The sequence below is a fragment of the Sciurus vulgaris genome, assembly GCF_902686455.1.
Source record: "Sciurus vulgaris genome assembly, chromosome: 6".
Lineage (NCBI taxonomy): Eukaryota > Metazoa > Chordata > Mammalia > Rodentia > Sciuridae > Sciurus > Sciurus vulgaris.
This window is the reverse complement of record NC_136466.1, coordinates 77,410,299-77,434,452: the sequence shown is the minus strand read 5'-3', so window position 1 is coordinate 77,434,452 and position 24,154 is coordinate 77,410,299. Positions and strand designations below refer to the sequence as shown.

The 24,154-nt window shown below is 35.3% G+C and overlaps 1 protein-coding gene across 5 annotated transcripts in view; it reads left to right on the top strand.

Moving 5' to 3' along the window:
* FER (FER tyrosine kinase) overlaps positions 1-24,154 on the top strand; it is a 513,195-nt gene that overhangs the window by 474,757 nt on the left and 14,284 nt on the right. Inside the window, exon 18 of one of the 5 annotated variants that reach the window (XM_079143518.1) lies at positions 6,486-7,516. The exons of the other annotated variants lie outside the window; for them this stretch is intronic. Coding sequence (XP_078999644.1) covers positions 6,486-6,525 — 40 coding nt within the window. The 3' untranslated portion in view covers positions 6,526-7,516. Of the gene's footprint in view, positions 1-6,485; positions 7,517-24,154 lie in introns of those variants that run through there. 5 annotated transcript variants of the gene reach the window in all.

Here is a 24,154-nt window from a genome sequence, read left to right as displayed (position 1 = left end):
CTAATGGGTCATTTTTTTGCTTCAATGTTAAATTAAGGCATTTTCTGTGGCAGAAATTACTGAGAACTTAACTCCAGGAGAGATTACTCCAGTAAAGAAACTTCAGAAGTAGATTAGTGCCATCATGATGACAACTACAGTCATCTGGAAGATAAGTCACCAGAGCTGTTGTCAAAGCATAATCTGACAGCGCCCCCTGCTCAGAAGGGTTCATCTTTCTGATATTTTAGAGACAGTCCAATAGACATGTTTATAGCTACTCAAAGAAGGGTTTCTGAGTTTTGTCCCATAATTAGCTTGCAAAGCATGAAAGCATTATTTTTAGCACCTTCATGGAATTATGGTGTATTGTGGTAACTCTTGCTCTTTGGGAAGATCAATGTAAGACTTATTATTTGTTTATGCAGCAGTTCTGAGACTTTTAATTTTAGATCTTGAAAACAGTTAAGATCTTTCATTTCATTTGATGTAGAATCAAAACTGGTGCCTAGCTATAATAAAGCTGCTATATAATTCTTTTTTCTTCCATTTAAGATTATCTAGATTTTTAAAAATCTCAAATCTGTTTTAATTTACCTGTGTGTGTGTGTGTGTGTGTGTGTTATACATATAAATGTGTATGTGTACACACACACACTCATGTAGTTGTATCCTGCACTAGGCGGTGTATGGTAATTTATTTGCCAACACAGGGGGCACCTTTTTAAATTTTCACAAAGGTAACATAAGGCTGGAGGTACTGCCAATACCATGAGTCCTTTAGAATTAGATAGGATATAAGTCATTAATAAATATCAGGTTTAGGACTCATTCAGCCCTCTGCAAAAGGATTGAACTATGCTTTCTGTCAGAAAAGAAAAAATGTCAACGTGTCTGTAATTTATATTTTGTGTATAAAATATATAAAACATTCATATTGAATTCCAAACATTTGTAAAATAATCTAACTAAAATTATTTGTACTTATCACTATGTTTTCTATTCAGTTGTGTGCAGGAAGACAAAGCCCTTCCAGTGAATTTTTAGATCTGTGTCAAGGAAGCATTGTTCACTACCTTCTTATTACCACTGTCTTCATCAAATTTGCATTCTAAAATAAACCATTAAGAATGTGTAGTTTTGAGCTGAGTGCAGTGTTGCATACCCGTAATCCCAAGGACTCAGGAGGCTGAGGCAGGAGGAAGGCAAGTTTGAGACCAGCCTTAGTAATTTAGCAAGGCCCTAAGCAAATTAGCAAGACCCTGTCTCAAAATAAAAAGGTGGGTTCAAGTTCTAGTACCAAAAAAAAAAAGAGTGCAATTTGGGAAATCTGCATTGAGCTTGAAGAATATTTATGTTGTCTTTAGACACAGACTAACAATGGACTAACAAAATGTAAGTGAGAGTACCAAAAATTCAAGGAAGATACTATACATATAGCTAAACTCAAACAATTTATTCTTTAGAATTGGAAAATTTGTTAATTAGCCACAGAGTGAAAATAAGCATGAAGTTTTCTTTATGATCTCATGAAGCAAACAAAATTCTGTGTTGGTATTGTTTCTCAAACAATCAGACCAGAATTTTATAGTAAATAAATTGACATCCATTTGAATGTTCATCAAAAACTTTATTATACTATCATCTGTACACCTAGGGATATATTTCAAATGATAGTATTTGATATTTTTCTTTGTATGTTTTTATTATTACTTAATTTTTTATTAAAAATATGCCTTATTTTTCAAAAAGAAGTCATTCTGAAAGTAAGGGGAAAAAGTTTGACTTATGACTGTATCTTTAATAAAAGTATGCTACAAGCCAAGTAAGTATATTGCATCTGGCTTAAAGATCTAGGGTAGAGTAGTGGAGGGAGCACTGGATTTACTCTAATTCTAACCCCTATTAACTGCATAACACAATAGTCTTAAACATTGACATAGAGGTGCTTACCATCAGTGAGGATCTGGTCTAAACTTTACTGACTCCTTACTATATAAGCCAAGTAACATTACTATTATCATTTTGCAGACAAGGAAATGAAGCCCTACAATGTTCTAGTACTAAGTGGGAGTCTGATTTGAACCAGGCTCTAGAATCCTTGTTTTTAGCCTTTAGCAACATGCTGTCTCTCACCTTGGGAAAGCCATTTTAACTATCCAAGCTTTTATTTTCTCATTTAAAAACTAAAGGTAATGGCTCGAAAATGTAAGGTACATTTTGTCTGGAAACAATACAAAAAGTCAAGTGGCAGAGGGAGCAGACTCTTCTGAGTGATCTTTGTTGCTGACCTTCCACAAATGTTTTCCCTAACCATTGTCTCATCTTTGCTTAAGGATCTCTAAGTTTTTCAGAAACTAGCAAGAGTTCAATTAATACATATGTTTAGGGAAAGTGCACAAGTCATATACTCCTTTAGGGGTGGGTTTACCCTACATCCTTAGTTCTAAGAAGTCTCCAAATTGGTACCAGAAAACTGCTGTAACAGATGTTTTGTCATTATACTCCTCAACAGGTGTCAGGGATAGCTATAACATTTATGAACCTTTACCAGAAAACTGAAGGAACAGGGGAAAAGCCTTCAGAGAATCAGCTGTGTTATCTTCCTGCTGCTGAAACATATTGCCAGCTCTAAGAATTTAAAATGCATGCTGGTTGTTATAGTGTAGAAGGTGAAAGGCTCAATTTTCATGTTCCAATTTTTTGATTGGTCTCTTCTGCTTTATTATTGGTGAAGGCAGAATCAAAAATGAGAGAGGAAAATAAACCCTTTATTTTTGGGAAGTGAGGGGGAAGCAAAATCCATTCTTATAAGTGAAAACGAGGAAAAGTGTTCTCATTGACAATGGAGTTAAGTGGATTTGTAATGAGGATGGAATAGGAGAAAGGTTTGTTTGTTTGTTTTTTTATGGAGAATTAAACTAGATCTAAACCATAAATATTCCTATAAGCTATTTTAAGAAATTGGAGCTATTTTTTTAAAGGACAATCTGGACTTTTTTAAGGTTATAAAATGAGTTGCATTCTAGAAATATCCCTATTTCTGCAGTGTAAACAGCAGCCTGAAGAAATATAACACTAATGACAAGCCAGAGGTAAGAGGTGATGGTGGACTGAAGAAAGAGAATCATAGAGATCCAGATCCAGGAGTCATGAGTGTGTGGATGATAGAGCCATAGATGGGTCACCCAGAGAGAGCCTATGGCCTAAGAAAAGACCAACTAGGACCAAACTTTAGAAGCATCCATGTTCAAGGAGCTCGTGAGCAGAAGAGACCTAAAGGGTATAGTCAAAGTGGTCTGGTGTCTTAGAAGTGAAAGGAAGAGTTTCAAAGGTGCATTGGTCAGAGCCAAGTGCTTTTGAAAGGTCAAGAAGAATAAGACTGAGAGAGTGCACAGCACATGCCACAAGGAGGTAAGAGCATGTTCAATAAAGTGACAGGGGCAAAAGGAATGGTACTAAGCCAAGAAAGGAGGTGAAGTGTAGAAACAGAAGAGAGAAATAGGGTGATAATTGGAAGTGAATGCAAGCTCAAGACCAAGGATTTTATGTTCAGATGCTAATGAAAAGACTTAATTCAGAAGGTGGCCAGAACACATGTGGTAGGTAAATAATTACACTAAATGGAGAGCCAGCTGATTGTTTTTTCCCAGGCCTTTAAACTGAGAAATAAAATCTTTTTTGAAAACTGCTAAGTTACATGGATTTTTACTGGTCACATGATCATGAAGCTTGGTGTCGCCTCTTACTCTGCATGAGCCAATCAGGACTATGGACCTATGGTTTTTCAGTCAATTGAAAATAGATACACAATTGTATTGATTCAGGTCTTTATTATCTTCTGAGAGTGTTGTGTTTTAAAATCTGCTAGCAGTTCAGTTGTTCAGATTTTCTTAGTGACTATTTGTATGAAAACCCTAAAATGCAATTTACTGCTGTGATCAGCAATAGGGGAAGGCTATAAAATTTCCACTGTTCTAAATTCTATTCCCCTTGATCTGTCGTGCCTGGACTGTAATTTTTGCAAACCATTTATCTCATTGGAATTTTCTGCTGGAGTGTACATTGCCAGTGGTTTTATATGATCACTAGCAATGAGTTCAGATATTCTTTTTCTGATATTGAGCTTTTCAAACAGTTCCCTAATGAGTCTGCCTCTCTGCTCTAGTGCTGTTAACTTTGATATATTTCCTATTGTGAGAATAGGCTTCCAAAAATAATTGACTTATTTTCCTTAGTGACTGTTTTTATGGAATTTCATTATTTCTAAAATTGTGGATTTTAGTTCTGCCTACCCAGAACTTGTCTGGCATAAGTTCAGTTTCCAAATATAAGTTGCATTTGAATACTGGAGACTTGAAACTCATGCATTTTCTCAACAAATATGTATTGAGAACTACTCTGTGGCATGTACCTTGTAATTGAGTTTCCAAACTCTGATTCTTCAGGAACTGACATTTAAGACAGACCAGTAGACCTGTGATCACCATTCATCAAGATCCATGTTAAGTTGTGCTGTGGTAATACAGTGAATGAAGAAAGCCTTTCCAGAGATTTTGAAGAATGAGTAGGATTTAGCTAGAGGAAGAAGGGAAATAAGCACTAATTTTAGAGAAAAGAATGCTCTTCTTTTAAAAATAGCCTGTATTTTATATAAAGAAGAGGTGTCTGTGATGTAGGATGAAATAGAAAAAAAAAAATAGTAATAGAATGCTTTGCATAAGAGCACTCATCTCCTAGAATAGTGACCTCTATTTGGTCCTTCAGTTCACCATGTACCCTTGCTTCACCATATACTCGGCTCCTTTCATAATACCTCTCTTTGGAAGTCTTTAGTGGCTCAACATTGTCTTCCAATGACAGCTAGCATTCAAAACTCTCCAGTCTGACTTGAGCGTCTTCATCAGCCTAAGGCCTGCTGATCCTCCTCAAAAACAGAAGTAATCCCTGTTCCTGAGCCCACCCCTCACTGTCCATCTGCACACTATTGCTCAGGTTGTACCCACTGCTCAGAATATTCTTCCTTTCCTGGTCCCTCCCTTCCCTGTCATATCAGATCCTCTGCACATAGTTAAAAACATGCCTATCCTTAAAAGCTAAAGTGTCTGGAACAAATATTAATATGCCCATGAAAGCCAAGAAAGTCATTAAATATAATTATTGTATCATTAAAATAATTTCAAATTAAAAGTAATTAAAAAACTTTTGTGTGATAATTACTGTGAAAAGATGAGTTAATACATGGCTGGGTAAAAGGAAAAGGATAGTTTTAAAACTTTTTTTTTTAAATTAACTATAGTACAAACAACTTTAGGCATATTCAACATGGTATTATTAATAGTTATCATCTCTGGCTAGTTGAATAATGGCTATTTCTCTTGCCCCATTTGGCCTCTTCAGTATTTTCTGGGTTTTTTCCTCCTCATACTAAACATGTGGTGCTTTAATAGTGAAAATAATCACATATGTTATTTTCAACCTTGTAAACAGTTTTTCAAAGCCTGCTCTTCCTTCAAGAGGTTCAACTTATTCTTCCCTTCATAGATTCTTCTGTTATTTGCCAATCAGAAATGATCTTTACCTTCTTTCTGCTACCATTACATTTTTGGTTTTCTATTATAACACTAACATAACATATTCTACTTGATATTTTAATTATACATTATAATCCCCACAGTAATCAACTGGTACTTAGGAACAGAGATCATTCTATTATTGAATGAATGAATAAATGAATACATGCATGCATGTTAATGGTAATACACAATAGTTCTTCTCTTTAATGAGCCTAAACCTTATTAGGGAGACAATACATGTCAAGAAAATATAAAAATTCACTTTTAAGGCAATAGGACAAAACTGTCAAAAACTAAGTGTATAAATGTGGAACATGTGGTTCAGTCAGTGCTAGAGGGATTCTATAAACAGTGTCAATAAAATACTGTTTCCCAAAATGAGATTCGGGGATTATGGCTGAGATAGACAGGTGCCAAAAGGAAGTACATTTACTTGGAAACATACGTTAGTGACATTTGGAGGTCAAAATTATGAATGCAGAGTCACAGACTAGAATCTGTGAAAAGCTCCAACCCATCCTCCCCAAGTCTCTCATTCTGGCTCTGCACAAAAATAGAACATGGCTGCAGTAATCTACAAAACAGATCTGCACCAATAACAGGCCATTGAACTGTTTTAATTTATCCGCCTTTTCTGTTTTCCTAATGATGGTTATTAAAAGGACAAAAGGACTGAATTTTTTTTTTTTTTGAATCTTATTAAGAGCATTTACTGAGAGGAAAGAAAATGAAGTAATCTTTCTATCTGGAACCAAACATTTAGTGATAAATTGGAATGCCATCCATGGTTACTATTTCAGGAGTAATACACTAGAAATAAACTATTCTCTATAGATTTCTTTCCCTAAAATTAAAAGTTAGCCTGTGGAGCTATACAGGTATCTCAGGGATTCAGTCAGATTCCAGACTGTGATACTATAACGTCTTCAGACCCCACAGGAAGAAACTGATGAATCAAATGGCAGGATGAGAAAAGATTCACGAGGCATCCATCCTGTCCACCAGGAAGCTCTGCTGGGTGCTAAATGCAGAACTGTTTCAATCCATTTTCTCTCGTCTCCTGTCTATATTGGGATCTGAGTAACTTTCTTTGAAGGAATATTATATATATAATTGCAAATGCTTTTCGTAAATGTTTCAAATAAAGGAAAGTCCTGGAAGTGTTGAGTCATAACTTGCTGTGCAGAATACTAGCCCATCTGATTCAATTTCTTCCCTACTTCATATTCATACATAGAGCTGTTAAATCTTGGTTCTCTGTACTAAGTAAATTAATTCATCAAAATTCTGGTGTTCAAGCTACCCTCCTTCTCTGTCTTGGTATTTTGTTTTCCTTTCTAGTCCCTTTAATTTCATTTTGTTTAACTTAAAAATGCATAAGTAGACCCTTTGGCAGCCCTCAAGCAGCATGGCATGAACTTCTCTGAGCCTTTTTGTTGTTGTTAACAGAAGGTCAACTGTCTGGGTCACAGAGGAAGAAAAGGGGAAATCTTTGGGACCAGACCAATTGTGTAACTGTATAAAAATATACTGAAAATTTTTCTATCCAAATTCTGAATTTAAGCTAAAAGTAGACCTCCAATACCTGAACTTTCTTTTGGGGATCTGATAGTCTGCTGGGTGCTGCATGTGGGAGTTGGAGGGGGTGGAACCACACCTTAATGTGTTCCATCCTTTGCCACTCTGAGCATGATGACCTTTTTGAATTCTGTCTCCTCAAGGTGCATAAAAGACTTTAGGGTATTTGTGATATGTAAACACCAAGTGCAAAGATCAAAAGCAAAGTAAATGTGTAAGATTAAAAACAGGCAAAATAGGGCCAATCGCTTAATGCAAATACAACACTGAATGTTGTTTATGTATTCTACTTCCAGCTCCATTGTTTATAAAGTGTTCATTATTTAATGGTTTCTATAGGATGCTTTTATAATTTTCAAAGTTGTTTTAAATTTTAATCCTTAAAAATGAATGTTTTTAGTGGTATAATATAAAATGTGCTTTTTCAGAAATGCTTTATTCTCAAGTCATTTTTGTACTGTTCCAATCTTTAAATAAAAGGAAGAAATAAGGAATATATAATGAGTTATATAACATTTAGTAGTATAATTCAGTCTTTATTTCAGTAATAAGAATTTACTTCTTAGTTTCTTTGGTAGGAATTCGTCATTATAATCCCTAGAAGGAAAATAAAGGGAGTCATGTCTTTATTTAGATATTCATATACAAACAACACAATTTTTTTCCCATGGGACATCTTTAAAATACAAAAATAAAAGGAAAAATGGAATCATGAAAACAGAAGGGAGACCATAAGAATAGAAGAGTAGAGGATGGGGGTTGAGGGGAGGGAAAAAGTGGTACTAGGGAATGAAAAATGACCAAATTATGTACATGTATGAATATATTACAATGAATCGCAACATGGTGTGTAAGTATAATTAACCAATAAAAATTTCATTAAATAATAAAATTTTAAAAGTTTCCTGAATTTTAGTTTTGACTATATTACCAAAAAAAGTCAAAATGTAAAGTATAAGTGCCGCATAGACCAGTTAGCTATTTAGTATTAGAAAAAGGTAGATTAAGCCTCATACTCCCCAATAAGCCTGTCTCCTCTCCCACAAATACTGATTGTGAGGGGTGCTAGTGTTTTGGAAATAATTGAACAGACATCCCATTAGATAATAAAAAAAAAAATGAAAACTTACCTTCAGAAGCATCTTCATATATTAAAGAAAAGCAATATTAATAGTAATACACTTACTTGGTTTAACCTAAAATATTTGAATATGTAGTCAGCATATTATTTTGTAATCCACAAAATTATATGTAGTCAGTATATTATTTTGTAATCCACAGTAGCATGCCAACCCAAATTCCTTTTTAATCATAACACCATTAACTTTATCTCAAGATACCTTACATATATTTAAATTTCATTGCAGTATAATTTTTAAAATTTACCAATTTTAGACTACCATATGAAGAGTTTTGCCAAATGTAACCAGCACTGAATTTCCATTATTCCAAAACGTCCCTTTAACCTACTTTGTACTCAGACCCCCCTCCTGTCCCTGAGTCCCAAGGAACCATTAACTTACTTTGTCATTATAGTTTAGCCTCTTCTAAAATTTCATTTAAACAGAATAATACACTATGTAGTTTATTATTTTAGCTTTTTTCATTTATCATAATGCTTTTGAGATCCATCCATATCATTGCACACATTGATAGTCTATGCCTTTTTATTTGAGTAGTATTTCATTGTATGGATACACTACAATTTGTTTTCCAGTCACTAATTGATGGACATCTGACCTATTTCTAGCTTGGTGATATTAAAAATAAAGCTGCTTTGACTAGTCATGTAAGTCTTTGTGGGTGGATTATACTTTACTTTTTCTTGGGCAAATTGGTAGCGGTTGAATGATCAGAAAATTTTGTTTAACTTTGGAAAACAGTTTGGCAGTTTCTTACAATGTAGTTGTTCCATTTTATATGCCCACTCACAATATATGAGAGTTGTAATTCCTTTATACCCTTGCCAACATTTGTAGTTATCAAATGATATATATTTGATATATATCATTTTGACTTGATATATATTCTGATGGTATATTGTTATGGCTTAAATTGTTATGGCTTAAATTTTTGCGTTTTCTAATGATTAATGAAGTTTAGCTGCTCTCATGTGCTAATTTGTTGTTCATATATTTTCTGAAGTGTATGTTCAATCTCTTGCCCAATTTTTGTTAACTAGACTATTGTCTTCTGAAGTCAAAAGCATTTGTCATGTTTTTTGGATGCAGCTCCTTTTTGAGATATTTTGCAAATACTTTCTTCAATCTGTGGCCTGTCCTTTTCAAGAGAAGTTTCTAATTCTGATGAAGTATAATTTATCAGGTTTTTTTTTTTCCTTTTATGAATCATGCTTTTGGTGGCATATCAATTTCTTTGTAACCAAGATGACAAAGATTTTCTCATATTGTGTGTTCTAAAAGTTTGATAGTTTTGCTTGCAGATATAAGTCCTATATGTATAGTGCCTGATTCTTGTCCTTGCTAATTTAGGACCCCTTCTGCCTCTTCCTACAGTTTGGTTCTTTGCTTACTCATTTGCCTCATTTCTGAATTTGCATGTCTTCTGTTATCTTTTATGGGGACTTTGAGTTGTATCCCTGCCTCTTCCTAGAAATCTATGAATTGCTTGTTATTTTTTTTTCCTTTTCCTCTTTTAGTAGTGTTTCTAAGAACATTTCCTTCTATGTTGTATGCATACGTTTCCCATATTTTTCCCTAAAAAGTTCAGATGTTTTATTTTGCCTGGGGGAAATATGTGAAAGTTCAAAAATACATGGATCTTGAAACAACCACACATTTAAATTCAGCTAGGACTTAGTACAAAATTCAGGAAATGCCATTATGTTAATTTGATCATTATTAGAATAAAAGTCTATATTGATAGCACAAGAGGGTCAATCCTTTGTGGAACAGTAAGTCAGATATATTTACTAGGTCACATTAAACATGACTTACATAACTAGATAATCACCCTACCAAACATATGATCATTTGTCAAGGCTCTTTTCAGGCAAACTGCATTTCCAGTTATCCTTTCTTCGCTTCCTCTTTTGTGCTGCATCATGCCCTCTGTTGAGCTCTGTTATTGCTTCTACAAAAGCACTTTTTACTTGCATAGTGTAAACCCCCTAAGGACATTTTGGACTTTCTTAAAATGGTGAAGTTTTTGCTACATATAATGTGCCCAGGAAATGTTTGCTGAATCAGTGATCTTACAGCTTTAACGTTTCCAGAGAAGGAAATTGGTATCTCCCCATATGCAAAAATCTTAAAAATTCCTGTAGACAAGAATTCTCCTATCTCATCTGCTATGCAGTATAGACCTACTTTCTTCAAAATTGTCTTAGTGTAGGCTGCTAAAATGAAGTATTGTAGACTTGAATGGCTTATAAACAACAAAAATTGACTTCTTACAGTTCTTTAAGAAGTTAAAGATAAAGTTGCTAGCAGGTCTGATACCGGCTAAGGGCCTGCTTCCAGGTTTGCAGATGGCCATGTTCTCATTTTATCCTCACATGAAGAACAGAGAGAAAGCAAGCTCTCCTGTCTCTTGAAAAGGGCACTAATTCCATTCATGAGGGTTCCCCCCATGAACAAATTACCTCCTCACCATCACATTTAGAAACTCAACATTTGCATTTAAGTGGGAGACACATTTAGTCCATAGCAATCATAATCTTATTAACTCAAATACTTAATTATCCATTGACTATCTTTCTTTGAACACTACTGGTAATTTACTAAACACAGTAACTTATTTTGACTTTTTAGTTAATGATGATCCCATCCTGAGTAAGGGTGCTTTCTCTCTGCCACATATCCTTAAGAACAGTTTTTCTTTCTCATGAAAAGAATCATTATTTTCCTGAATCATTACTAACTCATCATGAGTAAAACTTCGAGAAAGTAAGAAAAAAATTAGCTATTGGTTTAAAAATAAGCATCTGCCCTTTTACTCCTATCAGAAGAAAGACTAAACTTACTTTTAGTACATAATATTAAATTTTAAGTATTGAACATTTGTTTTAAAACATTACTTCTGCTTAGTATTTTGTTTAATAATGTGATCCTGAATAGAAAACCTTTATGAACTATTCTGGGTACCGATATGATTTTAGACAATAATTTCATGATAATTTGATAAGATTTAAGTGTATAGTGTATGGATTATAGAACTATTCAGAAAATAAACATAGTTCCTTATAAGCATGTTGTTTTGCCTGTTGTATTGAGTTATCAAAATACCTAAACTGCATAAAACCCAGTTAGCCTTAAAAAAAGTAATTGTTTCTGAGATCATAGCTGAGCAGACTTTCCCATTTTTTCTCAGACACATTTTTCTCCCAATAACATGTTCCTGGAGACCCTGATCAGGCTTGCTTAAAATGAGCCAAGCAGTGAAGCAGGCAGAAGTTCTACCCAAGATGACATCATTGCCTATTTAATAATCAGAACACACACTGGTGGTGTGATTCCATAATTACTCTTAATTGTTTCCACATGGATTGAATTTGAATGACCCTCTCTCCCATTAGTGATTTTTATTAAAATACTCAAAGGTAGCTTCCATTTTCCTTAATTAGTATGAATTAAGTTGCCATTTGCTTAGCAGGCAGGTCTTCCGGTCATTGATACTTACTTCTGATGTGGTCTTACTCCATCTGTGCTGACATTGCTGACATTCCTATATGACATGACCTTGGCCTTGCGTCCTTCTGACTCATTTGCATATCTGTATTGATACTGCTGCTTCCGTTTCTGCCCAGAACTCATCATGTGTCTGGATTCCTTCTTGTTTGCACTATTTGCTGCTTTTACCATTTAGCATAACTAGCATATATCTTTCTGGTGAATCTAATAGAAACACAGAATAGTACTTTATATTCTAATTGTTGCTTCTTCTCCCAATTCTGCTTTGATAGCAAATATTGCTGCACCTGCTGTTTGTTAGCATGTGCTTCTTGCAACCTGCTTGCCCAAACTAACCCAGTTCTCTTCTATGTGAGCTGGATGACAGCCTCAGTCTATGTTTACTTTACCAGGCTCCTCTCTGCCTCCTCCCTCCCACTCAGCATGCTGAAGTCATCTAGGACATTGCCTCCATGTTTTTAACAGAGGAATCAACAATTATATAGACATAATGGTCTCTTTCATTTCTCTGCTCCTGCTGTTTGTTGCTTCTCTTAGCTTCCCCTTGCACACATTCTCTTTATGCAGAATATGTCCTGGAGTAATTCTTTTAGAGATGTAATATTTGATGATACATTATTTAACTAGCTTCCACCAGAGGAATGTAAGTTTTATGAGGACATTAATTCTTGTCTCTTTTTTGTTGTTTTGTTCTTGTCTTGCCTAGAATGCCTGGCAAATAGTAAATGCTACATGCAAATTTTTGAAGGAATAAAATTATTGTATTTCTTGGCCTTCTCCCTCACCACCAACTTCACATCATTTTTATGGAAATAATTATAGATTGTCTATTTTTCTGCTTTCTGATACCAGGTATATCCCCACAATAGTTACCTTTATTGATGAGTCAGGGCCATTATTCATATCCTTTATTATGATTTGTTTTAATCTGACAAAAAAATTCTCTTAAATCCTGTCAGGGATATTTACCCTTAAATTAGCTAGCTTCAATATGTCAGATGTTTAAATTTTATTTCCATTCTTCATATCAGGCTCTAAGGAGTAATGCACAACTTTGGGAAGTTTAGAACCCTCTGCAAGCATTATTGGCTAGAGCCAGCGCTATTCCAAGAAGGAGTATCTAGAAGCAACACCAGTCAAATAGTCTGACAGATACTAGTGCAAAAAAGCCCTGAATGAGGGGAAAATTCAGGTCTGTAGCTTATAATAAAGCCATATAAGGTAACAAGTTCAAAGACCAAGAAGAGAAACCATGCCAGGAGGGAAGTATTGCACCAATAAGAAGATGCCTGCAGCAACTTTCTTTCAGGTATAATAAGAAAGATGTAATAGCTCCAGGCCCTTCATGAATGGTGATATTTTTTCATTTTTTTCTCTATTGTTAGTTAACCTGCTGTGCAAGCTATTTACTGCTACAGAAAATATTACTCCAGAACATAATGACTTGATATAACAACTGCATTTCTTAGTGTGCTGTCCACTTGGATCAACAGTTTGAGTTGGGCTCAGCTGAATGGTTTTCCTTTGTTCTCCTTTGGTGCTTTTTCATGGTTTCAGTGGCTCACCTGGGCTGGAGTGTATAATAAAACCTCATTCAGATGACTGGCACTTTTATATTGGCTGTAGATTGAGTCTCTGTAGTTTCCCACTTGGGCTTCATTATCTGGTGTCAGGCATGTTTCAGGAAGACAAAAGTAGAAGCTGCAAGGTCACTTGAGGTTTTTACTCTGAACTTTGCCATAGCACTTCTGCCACATCCTGCTGGTCAAGGTTAAAAATTCACCTAAAGCCAGGGGGGAAAGTACAACTTATGACCATTTTCCATACCATGCCTGTCTCTCAGAGCCTACTTCTCAAGCATTACCTTCAGACTTATAATTTCCAGTATTATAATGAATGTGCTCATGGTAACTATCTTTTCTGTATAAGTAAATTCCTTGAGGGAAGGAATTGTTTTCTTTACCTGCAGCATATAGCAGAGGACCTGGTACTAGTTAGCCCTTCGTTAAATGAATGTGAAACTGAGGGATTGTTTGATGTGTCCATGTGTGCATATATCCTGTTTTGTGTACTTTTGGTGGCTAAATTCTGTGATTATGTGATAAAATAAATGGAAAAAGTGATTTGGAAAAAGTACAAAGTGGAAGTGTCTTTTCACTTTAAAACAGTAAGAGTCTTTGTGTATGTCAAACAGTAACCATAGAAAGCAGTGTTCTTAGAATCTGCACTTATCTGTATAATGAGTCTTAGCAGTGTTTCCTACATTAGTCACCAAATCATATAACCAGATTTGGGTTCATCTTTCTCTACCATCATTGTCATTTAACATCAGGCCTCAGTTCATAGGTGGCATGCATTTTAAAATGTCAGGTTCATGACCATTTGTGCCTAAATAAAGTCTCAATAAGGAAAGTTGGTTTACAAATATAGCCCTAATTTTGCTGAAATATTTTAAATGATCTCACTATTACCTAAAATTAATTGGTAGCACTAAAATGATTTGGTTTTTGGAGAATTTAAAAATTCTTTGTCGTATTTAAGTTCTCATATATGTAGTTACCCTGGAGTTGCCTCAAGTTGCTTGACAGCTGCTGGAATTGCCTCTATTGCTGACACTGCTACTAAATGCTGTTAAGCACTTGTCACATTTTTCCCTTGTGGTTTGTAGATCACTAAATTTTCTACATTTCCTGGGAATCCTTAGGCATTAAAGGCATGAGCCTTTCTGACAATTTTGTTTTATGTAACTGTAGTCTGCAAGTTGGCAAAGGCAGACTTCATTAAGAGACCAAAAGGACATACATGCAGACTGTTTTCTCAGACAGGTAATTCTTCATGAATGCTACATGCAGATTTTTGTGTGGATTACACCAAAGAATCACAGAATGAATAACAACTAATCCTAGAAGGACCATTGGTGAATATTTTAGATAAGTATTTTAAAAAAAAAAAAAAACCTTTCTTATAGAACTATGAGAAAAATAGCTATGTATATGAAATCAAGTCTTTAGAATTTATTTTAGTGGGATTTTATTAACAATGCAGAATTAAGATGGAATGAAAATAAGGCAAGCTTTCCTGACTGTGGAAAGAAAATATAGAGAGACAGAAAAGAAATTGAACTTCAGATCTTTGTTTCAAGATAAAAATGAATTATTATAAAATATGTCTGTATTCATAACTTAGACTCTCCTGTTTGGGTTTCATATACTGCAAGCCATCATAGAACTGAAAGGAAATTTATTACAGTCACCTGGGATATCGCATCATAAACATAGAAAACATTAGAAATTGAAATAGGAATAATGAAAATTTCAGTTTGAAAGAATATAAATTGGGAAGCAAGGAAAAAAACAGTTGTGATACATGAAAGTCATTACTTCTTCTGAATTCCTATAAATACTGAAAAGTGTTTTCCATTATCAGGATACTGGTGGCACAATAAATATATTTCACCTCTGTACGTTAGGGACAAATACTGTCCTAAAGACACTTTAAGTATGCCAGGTGAGGCTGTCTTCCCACCTACCAATCGAGAATATGGTCTAACAATCTATTAGGTATCACCAAACCAGAGGTAAAGGTGCAAGTTGGCCCAGTAGGAAGGCCTGTTTGGTCGGGAGAATTTGCGGTCAAGACATTCAGGAGATGTACTCCACTACTGAGCCTCCCAGCAAAGCGGTGTCAGCAGCATCCCTGCACAAAGATAATCCTACTAAGAGTTAAGCCCTACATGATCTACAGATCATTATCTGAATGTAGGTGCATTCCACCACAATTAGAGTGTATTTGTTCATTAGTAGCTGAACATTTTGCAGACTATAAAAATTTAAGTGATCCTAAGGCTCATTATGGCACCTTGTGCATCACAGATTACACAGTTGCTCTATGTCTTTATGTGCCTTTTATATCTTACTTTAGGTCCCAGTGTGACTATGTATATTACTTTGTGAAAGTATAAACCATAACAAATGATTATGGAGAAATTGTTATGTGCCTTTGTGCAGAATAGAAAATAGAATAGAAAAAATAATACATATTTAGTCCTCTCAACATATTCTTTATTCCATTGCCTAAGCACTAAGTCAAGGGCTCTATTTCATTTAACTTAAATGGGAAAGAAAACAAGTCTCAGGAACAAAATGCAGAAATCTAGTTTAACTTGCAAAGATAAAATGAACAGCATTTCAAAGAAACCAAGAGAATTCTTACACTGTATAAAACTAAAACAATACTGCCTTTGGAGTATGACAGTTTTCATACTAGCCACTTGCCAGCTATGTGATCAAGGGCAAGTTATCTAATCTCTGAGCCTCCATTTCTTTTCTGTGTAATAAAGATTAGCTAAACTTCTGAGTGATTGTTAGGATTAATAGGTGAAGTTTCTAGCATCATACTTGATACATCATAGATGCTGAACAAATGGTTACAGGGTTGGGAAGTTTTCTTGGTTATAGCCCATAGTTATTCAGGAGAGGCAAGCCAGAGTATACCTGCACTGTTGTAGTTTGGCTCCTGGGTGAGTGGGACCGTTTGCCACGTGGAGTGACTGGCACTGCTGTAACTTAACCTCCCCAGCATGACTTGGATTAATTGACTCTGCCGGTCATTATTGCACTAGCAACATGGAAAACTCTTCAGCAGGACTCTACTAGTACTGTGGGCTAGTTTTATCTGGCTAGTTACAGAAAGACAATGCTATGGTACCATACAAAGTCTGAGTTGAAAGGATCATGATGCTCATATCAGGTCATAGGCCACGGACACTTGCTTCTTATATTGCGTATGTTCCAAATGAGCGTGAAGCATCATCTAGGATAGAATGATGTCGTGCATATAATCTATATACTGTACTATTTTTCTGTCGTGATTAGATTACAAATTTCTTCAAAACACTGAATTCTGATCAACTTTTCATCCTGTTGTATTTTATTGTCAACCCTTATAAAACTTACGGCTCCTTTGGGTGGATGTAATGCAAAGAAATTGTAAAACTGTTTGACATTGTATAGCAAGCCGTCGTGCTGAGAAAAATCAGGGATTGGTGCTATCATTTTCAAGGTCCAGGAAAATAATGTGATATATAAGCTTGTACAGCTTGTTAAGGAAAACACTGAATGAGAACTCGAGTCTCCAAATTCCTAGTCCAAGGACTAGGGATGTAGCTCAGTGGTACAGCATTTGTCTAGCATTTGTGAGGTTCTAGGTTCAATTCCTACTATTGAGGGAGGATCCTTAGTCCAGAATTCCCAATCATAGAGCTGTTTGCATCATTGCCTCTGGCAGGAGGACTGGGGGATGTGAAATGTATAGATTAGTATGCATGAAGTTGAGTACTTACAGAAAATGGAGTAAATACTTAAAGCAGTATCTGGCACATAAAAAGCACTCAATAAATGATAGCTGTTATCATGGTAACAGTTTAGTTATGAGTGGTTTTGTCACTTTTTTCAGTCTGTTGCTCAAAGTAACTTATTTCATCCAAGGATAACATTTTAAGCTGTATTATTTGTCACTCAGCAAGTAGCTTCCTTTTTCACTTACACTCTCATAATAGGAGTCGGTGGATATTTTTAAAAATCTCCCTTCCAGAAGTCTTTCAGGAATAGAAGCTTTTGCCATGAGTACTGAAACTAACTGTGGAGTCAGGTCCTTGTCCTGTGTTTTATTGAAGTCTCAGATGATATGTAAATAAGACAAAGCTCAGTCTTGTTGAAATATACATTGAAATTTGGTATATTTCTTTGAAATAAAAAATGTAAACATTTACTTTCCACCACTATTTCCACCCTCATTTCCTCTAGACTAGACTCCTTAGTAAGAGATTTAACAGTATACCAATATTTACTTAAAATTTGTGCCCTATAGTCTCTATAGAGTTGGTATCTCATTTCACAGTGTGCCCCACAGTTGATAGCAGGAGACATTGCCTGAGAGAGTTTTGTCTGACTATACAAATAGAAGAACCTTTCATAAAACTATAAACTGTCAAGATTAACATTGGTCATTAAATTCAAAGAAAGTTCCCCTTAGATTTTTTTTTTAAGGTAAATTAAGGACTATAGTGTTATCACTAGTTAGTTTGATTCTAAGCCTTTTTTCAATAGTTACTGTGAGTAGTGAACTATCTAGGGATATGGTTTCTAAGCCAAGGAAAAGAATATGTTGAGTGTGCACTTGTACATGGCCAATGAGAATTCTCTGAGGGAAGTTGCTCAAGGAAAAGAGCCAAATGAAGAAAACATCTCCGCATGTGCTAAGCATGACCATTTTGCTTAGAGCTGGATGACTTACAGGGTCTTCCATCGGGGTCAGACGTCAGACTTAGTTGTTTGATGTTGCAGCTGTCTGCTGGGAACCTCACTGTAAGAATTCACTAAAAGCCTGTTTCTCCCAAGTGTCAGTCCAGTCAGATCTCCCTCCGCTACTGAGAAGGTGGTAACCAGCTGGAGAATAAATACAGTAGGGGCTAGCCCCAAACTTTTTAGAAGTTATATCTGCATTGTCATCCCCACCCAGTGCCCAAATTGACTTTTCCACAGGAGCCTGCATCACCCCTTACCCAGGCCTTCTCTCCTCAGTCAGTTCCCTGTACCATCCAATTTTCCTTTTCTGCTTCTTTCCCCGTGTCAGAACATTTCTCCTCTGTCATCCCATTCCCTGAAGACACTGTATGCCGTCTATATGTTCAAATAATTATGAATAAGTGGTAATATGTACCTCCTTCTCTACATGTACCACATTTGCATTTTAGCAGTAGCTTTAAATAAATGAAGAGATTCAAATGCTGTGTATTCCATGTATCCTGGTAGGCCACAGGAGAGATCTTTCACAAACAAGTCCTTTGGTTCTCACCTTATGTACCCACAGGACTTTGGACCTCTCCTGAGCAAAAACGGTGTAAATTGCACTCTAACCTCCTCTGCACCTGGCTGTGTACTGTAGCAGAGGCAGTGCTTTCGTTTCCATCTGCCCAGGAGTCTGTGGCATTAAAACAGTTTTTCAAAGAAAGAGAATAGTTCCAATGTTAAAGCGGGCCTAATTTTCAGTTTCGCAACTGGGACTTCCTTTGGGGCCTCTGTTAGAAATCAGTGCCCCCATTAACAATGGGCACAAAACCCACCGGGGAGAGGTATGAAATGTGGTAATGGAGGTTGCAAAGGGAACCCAGGAGATGAGCAATATGACAAGTTGAAAACTCAGTGAAATTACAGCTGTGCTGAAAATAAGAAATGTTGGGGATTTTTCATATTTACCTGAATTCCAGGAAAGACAAGGTGGATTATGAAGTAGAAATAACATCTAACTTGAAGAATCTGGCTGGTCATTGTTTTGTTGGCCAATATCCTGGTCCTCTTACTTTAAGCCAAAGAGTGGTCCCAAAGTCACTGACCTTGGCCAACCTCCATTTCCTGGTGTGCTCTGAGACAGTTTATGGCTCCATTTCTATTGTGTGCAAAGTTTTACACCAACAGACAATCCTACTTTTTCCATTACACCACCCACATGTTGCTGAAAGTCAGGCGTAACATTTATCTTCTTCAGAAAACAGATTTTTCCATATGCTTATAATATAGTCTGTCTTTCTTTGGTGAAGAGGGAATTTAACATGTCCTTCCTTTCTTAAAGGTAACTAATGCAACTTTTCTTATTTAAAAGTTAAAACCATTGACCCCGAATTAAGTGGTATGTGGTTTGATTGCATTCCAAAAGAGAATCACACTTACTCTACAAGGTGGCTAAAATGGCAGAGTCTGGGGCTGGGCTTCTGGAATTCAATTCCTGCTCTTCTCTACTTGCTCACTGACATTGAGAAAGTCCCAGGGCCTCAGTTTCACCATCTACAGAAATGGAGATCATAATTACAGCAATTTCAGTGACTTCACATATGAAAAGTGCTTCAGACAATGCCTCACACATAGTAAATACTATAAGTTAGAAATTGAATGGCTTTTACATTCATATAGATAATTGTTAAGTGGTTTAATTAGAAGGGGAAAAAGCAGTAATTTTTCAACACATCTGACACTTTGAGACTAAAATCCAAGGTTTACTATAATAGATATGCAGTTACATATCTGTGGCTAACATATTGAGCACTTACTGTTTTATATGTATTGTGCTAAGCAGTTTACATGTTTTAATTCTTAAAACAACTTTGAGGTAGGTACTATTATCTCCATTTTATAAATGAAAAACTGAGACTGAGTAAATGAATTTATAAAGGCTCAAGAACTAGTAAATGATGTAATACCTTAAAGTTGATATAACCCCTCCTCTATAATGCCCCCCAAATATGTTTGCAGCCAACTATGTATTTTGTGATACTATAATTCTCATTTATCAGAACATAGTAAAGCAAATGAAGTGTGTTTCATTTTTTCCCCACTCCCTGGGTTGTTGGTTTGATGCCATGATTTAATCAGAATGAGGAAACTCCCAGGCTTTAAAGACATTTTTCTCCTCTTAAGCTTTAATAACACAAAGTGTCATTTGTGGCTCAATATTATCCAGACCCAGTGGGAATAATTTTTATACCAAAAAAGAAAAAGAAAAAGAGGCAAATATTTCCTTGACTCCTTTTCTGTGTGATGGATAAATCCTGGCTGTGTAAAATTGTAGCTATGAGTAGTAAATGACACTTAGGGCAAAGCAACATTGCAAAGGAGAACTCCAGCCAGCCTTGTGGACATTCCTGGTTTACCATAGAATTTGCTGTGAAAGAGAACTCCAGCACAGAGCACGATGCCCACTCTTGTGCTTTCCAGATAGCAAAGGAAATTTACTCATCTCTATTGCAGGCTGGCATTGGCTTTTCTGTAGCTGCTCTGTTCTCATTTGATCCTTAATTACCCTGTCTCATTCTATGTGTGACTAGTAAGACAATTCTAGTATGTATGCACTTAGAAGTTTGATTTTGCTTCCATTACCCAGCAGACATGAGTGGAACATTTCCATATCCTTTTGGCAACAAGCAGCATTTGCAGTTCTGTCGCTCTGGAAGTGATGAGATACTGCTATCTCTGATACTTCCTGTGAATGACACCACCAGCCTAATATGACAGTTCTCATCTCTGCATTCCTCTAGGGTTGAAGTCTGTAATATAGCCTCATGTTGGCTTGTTCTCTAGCAGTTTTTGTGAAGAGACGGGGAGCCCTAGGGTATTTCCTAGAGGTTCTGACTTTGTGATAGACAATAGTAGGTTTATAAGAGGGGAATGGAAAAAAACGGAAAAGAAGGGCGTAGGTCTGCTTTACCTCCCAAATTAGAGTGTGACCTTCTCAGCCTGTAGATCATATATTTTTTCCTATTACTTTTAATACTTAACAGAATATTAAGCAAACAGTGAGTAAGCACTGGATGCTTATTATCTGAAGGTCAGGTTTTTATTCATAGATTGTGCCCTAAAGATACTATGCCATTCACTTGAACTTAATGCGGCCCAAAGGAATTAGCATGTTTTGTAAATGTTATGAAATTTTGCTTACACTGAATTGAAGGTATCTCTGAACTAGTTTTAGATTGGTCCTCCATAATACTATACTCCTTATTTCAGTGGACAAACCTCTACATTGTTGATACAGTGGTAGTTATGGTAACAGAAGTGTATGTAGTTCTATAGCATAGAATAACTCTGAGGAAAGTACTAACAGTGAAATCCCTTAAATGACTAAAATGCTGCAGTGAGTGAAAACTCATTCCTGTCAAGAAAAATGCATTTGGCACACTCACTCAACTTGGGAGTTGCATGCTGGGGTGCTAAACTGCCAGAATATCAATTGACTATATAAGCGTGGGTCTATTTCTGGATCTTCTCTATTTCTATAATTCTATTCAATGAAGCCATATGTATTTTTTGACAATATCAAACTATTGATAACTGTAGCTTTATGGTAATATTTTAAATCAGGTTAGGTTGTTCATCTTAAAATTATACAATATTTGCATTTCCATTTGTGTTTTTGAATCAGCTTGTCTAGTTCTACAAAGATCTCTGCTCTAATTTTATTTGGAAGTGCATTAAGTGTAAAATTAATTTAAAAAGAATTGATGTCTTAATGATATTGAGTCTTGTTCTTCATGAATATGGAATAACTTTCCATTTAGATATTTTCAGTCGAGTTTTGAGTATAAACAGGCCTAAGATGTCTTAGAATTATTTTTAGGCATTTGTTGTATTTTCTAATTATATATTAACCTTTTCTCTTGCAACTTTGCTAGATATATAAATTCAGAGATATTCTATACAAAAAGTCACCTGCAAATGAATATTTTAATACTTTTCTGATATCTGTGTGTGCTTTTTCTTTCATGTCTTATTTCGAAGAATAGGATCTCCAGAAATTTTGTATAGAAGTGGCAAATGCAGACATATTTGCCTTGATCAAGAGGAAGATAATTTAGTCCTTTAGCATTAATTAAGTTAGTGAATTGGGTTTTTATACATGCTCCTTGTCAGGCAGAAGTTGTTTATTTATTTTTTTATTTTTATTTTTTAGTTGTTGAGGGACCTTTATTATTGATTGATTTATATGCAGTGCTAAGAATCGAACCCAGTACATGTTAGGCAAGCACTCTACCACTGAGCCACAACCCCAGGCCCTAATATTTATTTTTGTATTTGTTTTGAATTTGACCATTCTCTTCATTTTTTCCCTACATTCTGTCAATGTAGTAATTAACATTGATTACTTTTCAAATGGTAAATGAACCTTTCATCATGAAGATAAACCCCAGTTGGTCACCAATGTTATCTTTATATATTGGTGGATTTGATTTGCTATTTTGGATATTTGTCTCTGTCTTCATAGGAAATTTTTTTTCTGTATTGTCTTGTCGGATTTTAAGTTAGAGTTCTGCTTGCCTCATAAAATGTGTTAGGCAGGGACTTCTCTATTATTTTACATCATATTATTTCTTCCATGTTTGCTAGAACTTACTTACTAATGAAGCCATTTGACTTGAGTTTACTTTTAGGAAAAGTTGCAATAGCAAACAATTTCTTTAGTAGATATAGAGCCATTCAGATTATCATCCTATGTCATTTTTGGGAAGGTGTTTTTTCAAAAAAATTGTCCATTTCATCAAGGCATCAAATTTTGTTGGTATTAATAACCTTTTTATTCCTGATTTTTGTAATATTCCATTTTATTTTCTGCTATATTATTCATTTTTCCAGTGCTTGTTCTGTAGATTGCAATATGCATACCTACACTTTCAGAGTTAATGTTGTACTAGCTTGTAAAAATGTGGAAAATTTGTAACCATATACCAGCATCAAAACTTTGGTGATTGACATGTAACATTTGCATACATTGAAAACCTGACTAGGTGCTATATTTGCTTCCAAAATTCTTTAAAGAACTTAAGAGGGAAAATGTATATTTATTATTCCTATTCCTTCTAAATTGCTTCACAATTCTGATAAAGTCAATCTGCTGTCATTGAATTCTTTTGTTTTTCTTCATCTGGCAGTGTATTTATTCTGCCTTCATTCCTATAGGGGTATTTTTGCTGGATGTAGAATTCTGGGTTGATAAAAATATCTGCTAGAAATTTTTTATAGGGAGTACATTAAGTTTATAGGTGAATTTAGAAATCATTGCCTTTTCCTTAGTTTTCAGCAACTCAATTATGACATGTTTAGGTGCTTTTTTGATTTTATTGGGGGTTCACAAAGATTCTTAAATATATGCAGTTATTTCATCAAATGTATTTTCTGCCCCATTCTTGTACCTCATTAACACATATTTTTGATCTTTTGATATTATTCTACCTGTCTCAGACCCTGTGCACATTTTTCTATTACCTTTGCGTTCTTCAGTTGGACATTTTATATTTGTCTTCCAGTTCATTGACGGTCATCACCAGTCTACCATGGTCTGTCAAGTGAATTTGTATTTCAGATTTAAAAAAAAAAAAATTGTATTAGTTGTTGATGAACCTTTATTTGTATGCAGTGCTGAGAATTGAACCCAGTGCCTCACACATGCTAGGCAAGCGCTCTACAACTGAGCCACGATGCCAGCCCCCAGATACTGTATTTTTCAGTTCTAAGATTTCTAAGTTTTCTTAATCATTCTGCCTTTTCATTTAAGTTGGCTTTCTCTTATAGACTATGGTTAAAATGGCTGCTTTAAAATCTTTTTCTGATTCCTTTGTCTTGTTATCATGAATTTGTCATTTGTTGACTGCATTTAGCTTTAGAATTGGTCATTTTTTTATTTAGTTATTTATTTTGGTGCTTGATTTTCTGGTGCTGAGGATTGACCCCAAGACCTTGAACATGCTGGGCATAATCAATGATCTGTAACCCTAGCCACTTGTATCTTACTCTTTGTCTAAAAGCAATTTTGAATTGTGTCCTT